This window comes from Macadamia integrifolia, chromosome 10 (genome assembly GCF_013358625.1).
Source record: "Macadamia integrifolia cultivar HAES 741 chromosome 10, SCU_Mint_v3, whole genome shotgun sequence".
In the NCBI taxonomy this organism is placed as follows: Eukaryota; Viridiplantae; Streptophyta; class Magnoliopsida; order Proteales; family Proteaceae; genus Macadamia; species Macadamia integrifolia.
In genome coordinates this window covers 23,749,565-23,762,848 of record NC_056566.1, presented here as the reverse complement: position 1 = coordinate 23,762,848, position 13,284 = coordinate 23,749,565, and the positions used below count along the sequence as shown (strand labels likewise).

Below are 13,284 nucleotides of genomic sequence, written 5' to 3'. Positions count from 1 at the left end.
TAGCTAATAGAACAATGACATTTAGAAATCAAATCGAAAAAATCACAAAAGACGAGAGAAAAATGTCTCATGCCCCATAGATAAATATTAATACTAAGAAAACAAGTCGTGATATTCAAAAATCAAAATCACTGAAATTCTTTTGGCAGATATTAAAAATAAAAATATACCCAATTAATAGGTAAATGGCATTTTTTTTTAAAATTTCATTGAAAAGATATGCATACATTAACAATTTTTTTCCCAATAAGGGTAAGTTCCATGAATACACTAATAAACTTAAAAAAAGTGTCAGCCAATGACATAATAATAGGTCATTTGAAAATTTTAAAAACCTCTTTTGGGGAAAAGAATACTCTTTTGTGTAGACCTTGTGTCTAGAATCCAAATATAAAAGGTAGCGAAATGATACCCCAACCTTGAACTAGAAAAATCCATCTTCGGTTGATGCCCATGTGTGCTCTCTTATTGGCTCTCATGCACAGAGACCGTTTCTTTATCCAACCTCTTTTTACCTCTGACTTAAAGAAATTTTGAAAAAAAAAAAAAAAAAAAAAAAAAAATACAAATTAAAGGTGTTTAAAGTTCTAAATACTAAATACACCTTTAGTCTCCTTACCTAAAGAATGCACATGTGTACATGTTGGAAAAGAAAATCCAAGAAAAGGTGGGGGAAAGAAGAGAAATCATGATTTCTTTATGCTTGTAGGTAGATATGTGAAAGAAGAAAAAATAATTTAGAGCCAAAATTTAAAGGGCAATATTTTAAACATATACCACATGGCAGGCCACCAATATGGTTTATCTGAATTGTCAAATGGGATTTATTCAAAAATAAATAAGAAGAGGAGATACATGTACCAGTATCCTTCAAACTTAGAATCAACTTCCCAATTTGGATTATGGATGAGCATTATGGCGTGTATGGCACTATAGAGTATAGGAGTGGAGAACATGAAAAAGTGTATGTAGAGATAAAAATATCTATTAAGGTGGCAAAAAGTCAGAAAAGATAATTAAGCTTGGAGAAGAGAAGAGAAGAGAAGAGAGAGAAGTGGACATGGAGCATCTACCATTGCAGGACCATATGCTACCTAAGAGAATAATACTGGTGAGGCATGGAGAGAGCCAAGGCAACCTAGACGACACCGCCTACACCACCACCCCAGACAATCAAATCGCTCTCACCCCTCACGGCATCGACCAAGCCCACCTCGTAGGCCAACGCATCCGCCGCCTGCTCTCCGACGACGACCGCTCCCACAACTGGAAGGCCTACTTCTACGTATCACCTTACCACCGTACTCGCTCCACCCTTAGCGAAATCGGCAAGTCTTTCCCCAGAAACCGAATCCTCGGTGTGAGGGAAGAATGCAGAATCAGAGAACAGGATTTTGGGAATTTCCAGGTAGAGGAGCGGATGAAAGCCATTAAACACACCCGTGAGCGCTTCGGCCGCTTCTTCTTCCGCTTTCCAGATGGAGAATCCGCCGCCGATGTCTTCGATCGCCTTTCCAGTATGTCTTGCTCTCTCTCTGTTCTTAGGACGAATGGATTCAAAAGTTTAATCTTTTTCACTTATTGCAGGCTTCATGGAGTCGTTGTGGAGGGATATAGACATGAAAAGGCTTGATCACCATCACAAACTCGGTGATGAGATAAACCTGATCATCGTTTCACACGGATTGACCATTCGAGTGTTCTTGATGAAGTGGTTCAAGTGGACGGTGGAGCAATTCGAGCATCTTAACAATCCGGGTAACTGTGAATTTAGGGTAATTCAATTGGGTTCAGGTGGAGATTACAGCCTCGCCATCCATCACTCTGAGGAAGAACTCCTCCACTGGGGACTCTCCCCTGAGATGGTCGCCGACCAGAGGTGGCGTGCCAATGCCACTAAGGGGGATTGGAACGAGAAATGCTCATGGTACCTCGACAGCTTCTTCGATTATCTACCTTCTTCCGATTCCTCTTCTGACTCCGACAACAATAACAATAAGAAAGTTTCCTCACTACCACCATGAGGAAAAGGAAAACAACTGGCAATTCTTGTTCTTTTGTTACATTGTTTAATTCATAGGAAACATATCTCAGCTGGGTTTGATTGGGTTTAAAAGAATCTAAACAGGTGAAGGGTACACTGTTCATGGAGATGAGATACCAAGAGGATGGAAAGAGAAAAAACGAAGCGGCAATTAGACCTAATATTCTTCAGTGATTTCCATTTTTCTGATATCTATATAAATCTTTGCTGTTTCTATCTGGTTCGAATTATAATTGATGGAGGTCAATCCAATATGAATCGCATTCGCATCCTCGAACCAGATCTTAAGTTTTCTTTAGTTGGGTTGAAGCTCCACCATGCGCCGGAAAGAATGCTTACATAAATAAAGGGAAAAGAACAGTCCTTGAATGATGAGGATGCACACATGGCCATAAAGACAAGGTAGGTTTTTCGAGTTTTCAGGGATGGGGGTATAATTTTGCAACCTTCTGTGTCTTGGCACAAGAGCCATGCGACTAGGGACGGTTCTTTTGCCATATAAATAAACCCAGGGGACGGAGAAGCAGGGAGGAGATGCATGGCTGAGAAGCCTGAGGTGGTCAAGCAGACTTTCAGGAACCAATATTCAGCACAATCGATTACAAAAGAAAACACTGGATAATGCATTCTGAAGAGCCTATGGTACTGTCCAATTCATTCATACCCATACTGAATCATGTTGCTGAATCCCATGATGAACTAAACTCATCTCTCACCTCACTACCTCACCTTGAGGTGATTAATTGTCTGTGAACACACATTTACTTCAAAAGAATAGAAGGAAAACAAGATAACTCATGATCCTTTTAAACATTCAATCTGCATAAGATAACTATGTCAAGGCAGGTATTATTATTCTTTATTTTAGAACAACCATCACAATAATCTTCATTCTGATGATGCTGGAACAAACTTGATTGAAATGCTGTTAACACAATGGCGTTCATCAGTTGGCGTAGGGAAACCCTCGCCTTTAAATACATGACCAAGGTGCCCACCACAAGCTGCACATGTAATTTCGATTCTCCTCCCATCTGGGTCAGGCTGAAAACATGTACCCACATCATATGTCAAAAGTTTTTTTTTTATTAAGCTGTCAGTAGATGAAATTTTAGTTGTGTTAGGCACACGCATTCTCAGAATAGATTCTGGGTCTAGAACACATTCTGAAATCCTATTCTTCTTTATTTTCTCAAGTCAAAATGCATTGCAGACCCAAAATCTATTTTGAGAATCCATATCAAACACAGCCCAAGGTGCTGAAAGGAGGGGGGGGGGGAACCAATAAAAAAAGAGCAAAGCTCACCGTGCGATTTATGGCTCCAGGGAGACCCTCAAAGAAAGCTGGCCAGCCACAGCCAGAATTAAATTTTGTGGTGGATTTATAGAGGGGTGTCCCACAACCTGCACAGTTATAGATCCCCTCGCCAAAAAACTTGTCATATTCCCCAGTGCCTGGGAACCTGCGTATCATCAAACTATTAGTTTACTTACAAGCACCAAACCACACTAAAAGCCACGGATGAATTTGTCACGTCCACCATAAATGAGATGCAGTTTCTTGGAATCTTGGTTTGAGAAAATGTAGATTGTGACATCTGTAACAAGGACTCACTATTAAGTGAGATTGAATGACTTGGTTGATCAGTGAACAAGAGGTAACTTGGTTTGAGTTCTTAACCATATGCACACGGGTGCATACTTATGGCCTTAATTTGTAGAATTGCTTGGGTACATACAACTGAATGGCCTCAGGTCAAGTTACAAAGCAGATCAACAACCCGTATAAGCTCTAAATCACATTAGTAAAACAATGCAAATCAGGGCAATAGTAGTACCAACGAGCCAGGGTGGGGTTGGGGGGGGGGGGGAGGGGGAGGGGGAGGGGGCGTGGTGTTGATGAATCATGGTATTGGTCAATAAAGGCTCATATATTCTGTTCCCATTACCTATCCTAAGAAAGACCCATCTCTTTACAGTTACCTTTTTAACAACTTCAATACATTTAAAACAGTTCCTATGATGAATTTTGCCAAGAAAAAGGGGAGAGGGGGGAAGGGGGTGGTGGAAGAAACCACAAAAGCATTTAGAGAGAGACTTTAGAATAATTCAAAAGTATTGATCAATATAAAGGGATTCGCTGACGTTGATCATGTTGGTAAATGAAATAATCCTTCAATAGTTTAATGGACAATTTCCATCTGAGGGCAGGCACCCACAACATAAACTTTCACTTCAATGCATGAGTCAATTAATTATTATTCCTCCTATAATGCTGCATTTTGAGGTTGAAGTTGGTCTTTCCTAACCCTATTTATATTGTACACTCAACCCAGATTGTTCAGTGATCTGCATCTGCATATGGATGTGGGATCATGCTCATGGATTGTCTGGTCCAGTTCTGCTGCCCTTTCTAGGGTGATAGTGTTGGTCAATTTGTGCCAAGTGCCATACTGTCCAACTGGGATTTAGAATCTTTGAGGATATCGAGAGTAGTGTTGAGGGTGAATCCACTACTGGATATATAGATAATATCATCCTAGGAAACATCTAATTAAAATTGGTACAAAGTTCTCCCAACTCTTTGGTGGATGATCAAAAAAAGAAACTCATAGGCAAGAAAGTAGTGGCTTTGAAACCTGACTTCTAGTTCACTTGCCGATGGTAATAGTCATTTCAGATCGATCAAAAGAAGAGGATGATTAAGAGTTATTAGATTGGGAAGCCCCAAGACGATAAGTTCTCTTGCAGAATCTAATAAAACATTCCATATCAATCAAAAGATGAGGATGATTAAGAGTTATCAGATTGGGAAGCCCCAAAAGGAGATAATGAACTGGACCGATTCAAGTTGCTAGAGATTTGGTGTTGGAACCACCTGATTGTGACCTTTTTTGGAGTCCTTGGATCAATCAAATACGCCTTCCCACTATTCAGGTACCAAGGACGTTAGCCTTTTGCTTTTCCAGTTCTTCCTTCAAAACCCAGCCTTTAGTCTACCCAAACAACCTGATGTTCAAAACCTTTTCTTCCGATATGTCCAAGTTAATTTAACCTTATTCCAGCTATTAGCATACATATAAATTGATAGAGGATACATAATCCACAACTACAAGTCTTCTAACCAAAATTTAGGGCCTCTGTACACATCCCGAAGCCCAATAATTTTTGGGAGCAATATAGAGCCCTTCCAAGTTCCAACACCATAGTGATCATTATTCAACTGATAAGGCCTGGTAATGCTCACACCCTGCCCCTATATCAAATAATTGTAGCTTCTATGCCAAGATACTTGCTCTATGCTTTACTAGCTCACTAATACGTCCCTATCTCTGATTAGATCGTCGGTCTTCTTGACCTATACAAGTGATCTGAGAATTCCGGGCAAAGGTAAGTAGGTATAACTATTTTGGGTTTGGCAGACTACGAGATTTACTAACACCTGCTAACCTCAGAAACTTACAAATGACACTGGAAAGGAAGAAAGGGAAGCACAGCTTCACAAGGAAGACAAGAAACTTCCCACATAATGATCAAAGCCTGTGCATACAACTTTTTTTATGCAGATCAATCACCTCATTCAAAAATTTTGGGATGTGGAGGTGTGGGTACTTGTCTTGAAGCAACCATCCAAAATGTAGAAAATCAGGAGTACAATTCACCATGGTTGCTCCTCAACTAAGGTTTGGAAAGGTTTCCACTATAGAGCTTAATGTTTGGTCCTCTTCGGTTTTACCACTCCAATCAGAGAAACATACAATATGGGTAAGGAGAAATGAGTAAATCACATAAAGCAGTTCACATCTAAAGGGAAACAGTAAGCAAGAAAGAAACCAAGGAATGAAAAGAAAAGATACTGTTTCAATATATGAGAGTACTAAATAACGGTTGCCAAAATTTTTCTTCAAAACTACATAGGATGATGGGAAGGACTTGACTCGAACAAATCCAAATTAACAATTCAGTCAATAAATATATCAAACAATGAGAACCCATATAAACAAATCACCAGAGAACGAGAGATCAAATCTAATTCAAATAGATTTTTGCTACTTAAAAAGGTCCGAAATGCAGGGTTCAGCAGATGGGTATACCCAAACATGAACCACGAAAGTAACAGATGAACACAGGGAAATGAAATTGGAAAACCCAGAGCTCAATTTGCGTGAATCTTACTCGGTTCCTTTCTGGCGCAGAATACGGAATTGCTCCGGGGAGAGAATAGCCTGCCACTCTTCCTCCGATTTCTGAACAGAGCCAGGGGCAGCAGCCATGGTCACTACTCCACCTCTAAAGCGTCTCCTGCTCCGATGAAAGCACGCAGGAAATCCGGTAGCGGAACTGTTCAGGGATTTGGGTTTTAAAGAAGAATCGTGGTATTGGGTTTTGCAGAGAAGATGGGATGTAGATTTTCCAGTAGAATCAATGTGGCCGACGAATCGGGATAGAGGGGCTTTTGGATTGATAATTAGGATTCTCGGTGACGGAAAGGCTGTAATCCTGAGGAGTTGGATACCCATCTTATCCGTTTTGTCAACTAAAATCTACCTGGGATGTGGCAACATGGCGGACGCTTGAACCTCAAAAATCCATCACTCGCAGTTTGAAACAACCAGGAACTGACTCGGCTAGTCGGTTGGGTTGTAGAATTAATCAAACTTTAAAGCCCGATTCAAGTGTGACTCAGAAATTTCCCAAAAAGGCATTTTGTAAAATATTTGGTTCGATATTATCAAGAAAAAAAAAAAAAAGGGACTAAAAAGATCTCAATCCCATAAATGACCCAAGACTATATTAACCTACATCAATTCCCATAGAAAACTGATGTGGGATCAACTCCCATATGTGATATAAGATTATAACAATTTGATCTTAAAAACAGAGGCACTAGAATGTTGCCTCGTTGGCGTAGGTACATGTCTGCACGTAGGAGCATCTTCATCGATGGGTAGTACAGTCTTTTTGCATCCACTATTTCTAGACATAAACACACAAATTCAGATAGCGTTCTTCCTAATTTTTTTTTATATTTTTATTTTTTTTAATTATGTAAAATCCTAAAAACAAGTATAACTTAGAAGCATAAAAGTGATGAAGATCTTATTTTAGAAAACAATCATGGGAGGAGAAGTAGATAAAGTGAGCATGGGATTTTTGTGCACCATAGCTCACCTAGTATAGTTGTTAAATTTAGTTTTCTCTGCAACATATGGTGAACTAAGTATCACTTTCTCCTCCAAATTCCTTGTCTCCCATTACATGAAGTTTTTCCCCTTTTTTTTCTAAGGCTTCTTGTTTGGAGGGAGTTCACTTTCACCGTGGGTGAAGGAAATCAAGGTTATAATTATCCCCTTATTTTACGAGATAATTCTTGCCACTAAAAAATCCCATCCAATGAAAATGAAGCTAAAGAATCTTTTTATTATGTGTAAAAGAGAAAATCAGTTCCTGCATTGAATGTTTTCAACTTTAGAAAATAACCAATTATACTTTTTCAAATAATTTTCAAAATATTATAATGAGAAGTCATGTAAATATCATTACTCAAAAGTTTGGAGGTTTAAATCTTAAGGCGGCCACTTCGTGCAAAAATACCAGAAGTTAGGACCCACAAATGTGGAACTTCATGTCACTAACTTCAATTTTTTTTTTTTCTTTTTGGTAAGATCACTAACTTTAAATCACAAATGTCAATTTGCTAAGCATGATGTATTTGAAACGTAAGAGTAAATGATCAAAACTAGACAAAGACAACTTTCTTCACCCAAAAGGGGAAAAAAATCATATAGAAGATTTATCTATTTAAAAAAGGGTCTACCTACTGCACTAAGGCCTTCGACATTATGAGATTTAAGGAGGATCGTAACGTATATAGCTTTACCCCTACTTCACGAAAAAACTGTTTCACAAGGAGACTTGTCTACTATGATCAAAATAGGGTATAGAATAGGTTCACTTTTTAACAGGATTAATTTGGGTCGCCTGGTTAAATTAATAAGTTCTATGCATATTTCATGGGAAGAGGGAGTTTAAGTTGACTGATGTATTAAGCAGCATTGGTCCAGCCTAAACCCCACCCTCCCCTATCCATCTGCGATTATGGGATTTTTTTTTTCATCTCAGATACTCTAATAGAAAAAGATCTCAACCATAAACCTAATACATGAAGATCTATGGTCGCCGTGGTCACCAGAGAGAGTTTATGATGGAGGTAGAACCAGATGGCCCTGACTCACTAGTCAAAACAATGGAAATTCTCCAAAACTAGCCTTTACAAAGGCTTCATAACTGAACCTAAACAAAATCTATTGGGTAAATGTTGTTACAACCAACTCATTTTTACTAAGGGTGTCAATTACAAATCAAAACCGAATACCGAATCTAAAACCAAGTCAAATTAACCAGATCGAATCAAACCGAATTAATTTAGATTGAGTATGTGAGCATGGACTTCTATTTGGCTCGATTTTGATTTAAGGTGTAAAAACCATTGGTTCAAAATGAAACCGAACCAAATTACTCTTAAAACCAAAAAAATGAAAAAACCCTAGTATTGTTATGAGATATTTTTTAGGTGGTAAGTATTTTTTGTAATTTATCATCACATATTTACATGCTAAGAAAATTTTAGAGTTAACAATGGCCATAAGGATCTTTGGTCCATCACTGTCATGGTCCAAAAGTGGAACCCTTTTTTTAACCGAATTAAAATGGAAGTACAAAACAAAATTAAAATTACATATCAAGAACCGAATTGGAACCAAAACCGAACCAAACCAAATTAAATCAACTTGAATATCTAAATACAAAACCGAATCGATTCTTGGTTTAATTTTGGTCCACCTTATCATCATTTGAAACCGAACCAAAACTGAACCAAATAATCAAAACCAAACCGATTGACACCCTTAAGTTTTTGCCCTTTTAATCTTTTTTTCAACAACAATAAAATCCTATCATTTAACGTATCAATTCTAAAAAAATATGAAAAATAATGGTAGATTGTGGTAGTGACATAATGGTAAAATCCTTTTTTACTCACTTAAAAACGTTTAGAAATAAGACAAAGGACAATCAAAAGAAGGTTACAACTTCTGAGTTCACTGCTCTGACGATAAGAAACAGCCAAATCTATAAGGTCAACTAGATATTCTATCTGGCAAATAGAACATGGAACCATTCATGCTGAAGTGAAGCATCAGGTAACCAAGTCAAAGCATTGCTGTAGAAGGAAATTGAACATAGGAGAGCAACTGGGTTTTAATTAATCATTCCAAATAAATTCACCCCAAAAAATAAGAAAGAGACAAACAAACAAACATTGCAAGTAGAATTGGATACATGGAAGACGAGAGGTGAACTGAAATTAGAATATATAGAACTATTATTGGGACTTCCCACTACCTTATAAATAGTATTCTTTCTAAATTTAGTGGAAAGTGGCCAATGTCAACACCTTCCTTCTCCTCCATCCCACCTTATTGTAATCCGTATCTTCCCAGCTTCACAATTCTTCTCTAGACAGGTAACCTTTTGCATAAGCTTTGCAATGCCTCCAAAGCTAAATTCTATTCCCTCCTACATTGGATAAGCAAGTCCACGTATATACATGTGCATTTGGTAATTCTTGAATAGCAGAAACCACAAGATCAGTGTGGTCTGTAATGCACAGAGCAACATGAAACTTTAGTCCGGGTTAAAGTATATGCGCAGATCTTGGATGGTACACCAAACACGATCGATAACCTGCTTGTCATTTATCTGTCACCAATGTTTAAGCATGTCAGTATAAAGTGCTAATCTCAATACTGTTAATAGTTAAGCTTTATATCTTATCTGTAACTCCTAGGTCCTGAAACTGAATTTACTTAACTATTAGTCGAATGACCAAACAAGCAATTTTGGCTTCAAGATAGCCAACAATAAGAAATTCAACAAGTATCGAATAGGATTAGTAACATCACTACATATTTCATACTGAGGTGAATTGGAGAGGATTCCATGTTTCCATCATTTCATGACTTATTGATGGCCCTTTTGTTAAACCAATCTGATACCAATTAAACAATCACTGCCCTGGATGTTGTCAAACCTACAATCTTATGTAAGGTAGCCAAGTTGGCTTCCCAAAATAGCAAAAAATATTTGCTATAACCTCCTTGTTATGTGCAGGACTATTTCCCGGGCAGTATTTGAACTGAAAGTTCAGTATTCTTAAAAATGTGACGTAAGGGAGCTGATGTGGATCCAAGTGCTGATCACATAACTGATCCAGAGGTCCCTTATCTAATAAATGAACAGGATGATCAACAAAATCATCCAGTGGCTAAAATAGGGTACAGTATTTACATTGTTTTTTAAGATACCTGGATTGTCCACCTTGGACATCTTTTCCCATATTGAACAGAATAACAAGTTCCATTGTGATTTGATTTAAGCTTAAGATTTTGGAGAACAGTTCAGTACCCTTTACATGCATATGAAACAGGATGAAGTGAAGAAACTTCCCGACTCCATCTAGCTTAATTCACTGCCATTGAGAAGAAAAAACACTGCTAAGTACAGAAGAAAATGAATACAATCAAGTTCTAAGCACAGCATGAGAAACACACCGTTTCCAAGGACCTGGAATGTGTTGGAGATGGAGCAACACAAGCAGGGTTCCGCTCTGTTGGAAAGTTGAACTGATGTGAGTGAGATTCTGAAAAATTGCTTCTCACAGATCGGTACACTTCTGATCCCCCAGATGGGTTTGCAGATCCTTTTCCTGTTGTCTTCATGTTACCACCACGAGTTTCATCAGTGTCAGCACCTGACTAATAGAATTTGAAGAATGATCTATTAAGCAATAACCAAGCGGCATGCTAAGCACAGAGAGGCAAATGACAGGTGCACAGGGAGGCATTTACATTCTCCCATGCCATGACGGTTTACCATCCCACTCCTGGATGGTCGTACAAGAGTGGGGAAAATGCAGCAATAAAGTCCTAAAGACGAGATGGTTAGACTACCCATTTAGGTTTCTTGTGGCAAAAGAAATCCCAAGAGGGACCCATTGATAAGTAGGTCACTCCAGTAAATTTTTACCACATCTATGGCTATGCCATTGGTAAAACATAGTTACAATCTACCAGCCTAATGAAGATCCTTAACATCAACTAGCATAAAGTGTAGAAAATCTGTCATCCAGAGGAAGATTCATTTTATTCATACATTAGATAAGTCCTTGATATGTACAATGATGATTGTGATGTCATCTGTTCTGTTTTCATGTTCTAACCACAGCCTGTATGATTCTCTAGCAATGGCAGCACATGCTTCTTGTGGATCTGTGTACCTCACTACCTACACACAAAGGACAGTTGAATTGGTAAGAAACATGAAGGTATCAGGGATTCGGGATAAGGCATCCAAAAAAAAAAATTTCCATTACCAGATAAAAGGAATGATACCAGTTCCACCATTTCAAGAAGTTATATGATATCAGTTCCACCATCTAAAGAAGTTATTCAGGATACAAGTTCATGGACATGAATTCATATCTTGAAACCTCCCATCCCCCAATATTAAAGAGAGAGCATAAACAGTTTCTCAAAAAAATGCCTGCTTGGTTTCCCAAAAATTCATCAAAAATGAAAATCAAACTGTCAAGAAAGAGGGAAGGGGGGGGGGGGGTGTTCCAATTTTTGCTTGCTCAAAACCCTAGCCCTTCCTGGCTCCCTCAACCTTGGCCAAACATGTTAGAGGAGAAGATATGCTTATGAGGAAACAATCTATTCTTAATTAAAACTTAAAATTTAAGTGTTTCCAACCGTTGGCCCAGAATCTAAAGAGAGAAAAAAAGACAGCCTGTGATTAGCATGTTAGTGCTTTTAGAAGCAATTGAAAGGTTTTATTGCTTCTAAAAGCATTTTTTTATTAATGACCACAACATGCAAGCAAAGATTTATTTATTATTATTTTTTAAGATTTATGACATCTCACAGATTCACCAACTTAGCAAGGGGACATCAATTTCTGTGGGAGAATCTTGTGGCAAACTATAGCAAATTTCCAAGTACAATGAGTGGCACGTCTGCAAAGGATGGAAAAAATGAGGCAGAAAACAATCCACTATCAAAAACTCCATCACAATGATAGTAAATTATCTTCATCTGAAATTATTCTTATCGGTAAAGAAATAATAAGAAATATTCATCTGAAAAACTCAATGGAAATGGATTTCCCGGGCACTCAGCATGTGGAACATATTAATCATCAAGAGTGGAGAATCTGGAGATGGTGCAGAGGAAATACTAGATAACAGAAAGAAAAAGTGGTCCTTGTTCCTTATTGGGAACTACAGAAAGTAAAAGAGAGCTATACAAAATAAAATGGAGACAAGAAGAGAACTTAAAGGTTAGTCTCTATTGCTTTTTGGGTGTTCACCATAAGAGAATAATGAATAACTATAGCAAGTAACATCCAAGAATAAGGTCAAAGATCTTCTGCAATAATGCAGTGGGTTTTAAGACTTTTAGTAATGGGGTTCTCTACCAAATGGAGGGCTGATGAGGCCTATCTGCAGTCAAAATTATAAGTGACCCTCTATAATAGCCGTATGTGGATTCCCCTTATCCACATCAACCCATGGCACCCCTGTTTTGCACTTCTGTTATCTCAAAAATAAATAAATAAATAAACAACTAAGCTTGAAAATGGCTGTTTTAAACCATATGGAGAAAGAATGGAGGAACAGCCTAAAGAATACTTGTAATACTTTTCTGAACAGCCATTCAACTTCCATGTCTCCGATAGTTTCAGAAGAAAAACCCTTGCCGATTTGTCACTTCAGCTAATCCACCTTGGTAAATTGATTTATGCAAGTGATACATCTCAATTCAGATAGTTTCAGAAGAAAAACCCTTGCCGATTTGTCACTTCAGCTAATCCAACTTGGTAAGTTGCTTACAATAACAAAGCAAGAGCTCATCCAAAGAAAAACAAACATATGGAAGAAGAAAGGACGGAAAAGGATGAAGGATTAGATGTTGGTGGAGTTGTTGGTAATGCCGAAAGCAAGCCAACTATGGTCACTGGGATTAGTTCATTCAAAGTACAGGGCCAGACTATACCAAAAAGCAAAGTCACATCTATCAATAAATTTCTATAAAATGCATAACTTATATTAAGTTTGGGAAAAGGCTGGACATGATAAGCACTGTGTCTACCTCTCTCTTCCCCCCTTAGAAATGTCCCCC

General features: G+C 38.0%; 3 protein-coding genes across 5 annotated transcripts in view; 1 reads left to right on the top strand and 2 right to left on the bottom strand.

Moving 5' to 3' along the window:
- Positions 1 to 778: 778 nt before the first annotated feature.
- Positions 779 to 2,258, top strand: LOC122092016 (phosphoglycerate mutase-like protein AT74). The gene is made up of 2 exons (XM_042662302.1): positions 779 to 1,517; positions 1,588 to 2,258. Exons 1-2 carry the CDS (start codon positions 1,061 to 1,063, stop codon positions 2,022 to 2,024), a joined length of 894 nt encoding a protein of 297 aa, XP_042518236.1. The 5' UTR covers positions 779 to 1,060; the 3' UTR covers positions 2,025 to 2,258.
- A 529-nt stretch (positions 2,259 to 2,787) lies between these two features.
- LOC122092017 (peptide methionine sulfoxide reductase B5-like) lies at positions 2,788 to 6,669 on the bottom strand. Its single transcript, XM_042662303.1, has 3 exons — positions 6,221 to 6,669; positions 3,351 to 3,507; positions 2,788 to 3,088 (listed from the first exon to the last, which is right to left on the bottom strand). Exons 1-3 carry the CDS (start codon positions 6,562 to 6,564, stop codon positions 2,933 to 2,935), a joined length of 657 nt encoding a protein of 218 aa, XP_042518237.1. The 5' UTR covers positions 6,565 to 6,669; the 3' UTR covers positions 2,788 to 2,932.
- A 2,610-nt stretch (positions 6,670 to 9,279) lies between these two features.
- Positions 9,280 to 13,284, bottom strand: part of LOC122091936 (probable protein phosphatase 2C 35) — a 6,218-nt gene continuing 2,213 nt past the window's right edge. The window contains exons 2-5 of one of the 3 annotated variants that reach the window (XM_042662192.1): positions 11,258 to 11,389; positions 10,657 to 10,860; positions 10,411 to 10,574; positions 9,280 to 9,805 (exon numbers count right to left, since the gene is read on the bottom strand). In XM_042662192.1, coding sequence (XP_042518126.1) covers positions 10,572 to 10,574; positions 10,657 to 10,860; positions 11,258 to 11,389 — 339 coding nt within the window. In that variant the 3' untranslated portion in view covers positions 9,280 to 9,805; positions 10,411 to 10,571. The remainder of the gene's footprint in view (positions 9,806 to 10,410; positions 10,575 to 10,656; positions 10,861 to 11,257; positions 11,390 to 13,284) is intronic. The other 2 variants (XM_042662190.1, XM_042662193.1) reach the window with 2 other exon arrangements.

Bases quoted from the DNA above. Each gene is read 5' to 3' on its own strand.
- LOC122092016 (XM_042662302.1), top strand. From the start codon at position 1,061: ATGGAGCATCTACCATTGCAGGACCATATGCTACCTAAGAGAATAATA. The intron at 1,518-1,587 runs GTATGTCTTGCT...CACTTATTGCAG, and splicing joins TGTCTTCGATCGCCTTTCCA to GCTTCATGGAGTCGTTGTGG.
- LOC122092017 (XM_042662303.1), bottom strand. From the start codon at position 6,564: ATGGGTATCCAACTCCTCAGGATTACAGCCTTTCCGTCACCGAGAATC. The intron at 3,508-6,220 runs GTAAGATTCACG...GATGATACGCAG, and splicing joins CTGCGCCAGAAAGGAACCGA to GTTCCCAGGCACTGGGGAAT. The intron at 3,089-3,350 runs GTGAGCTTTGCT...ACATGTTTTCAG, and splicing joins CTGGAGCCATAAATCGCACG to CCTGACCCAGATGGGAGGAG.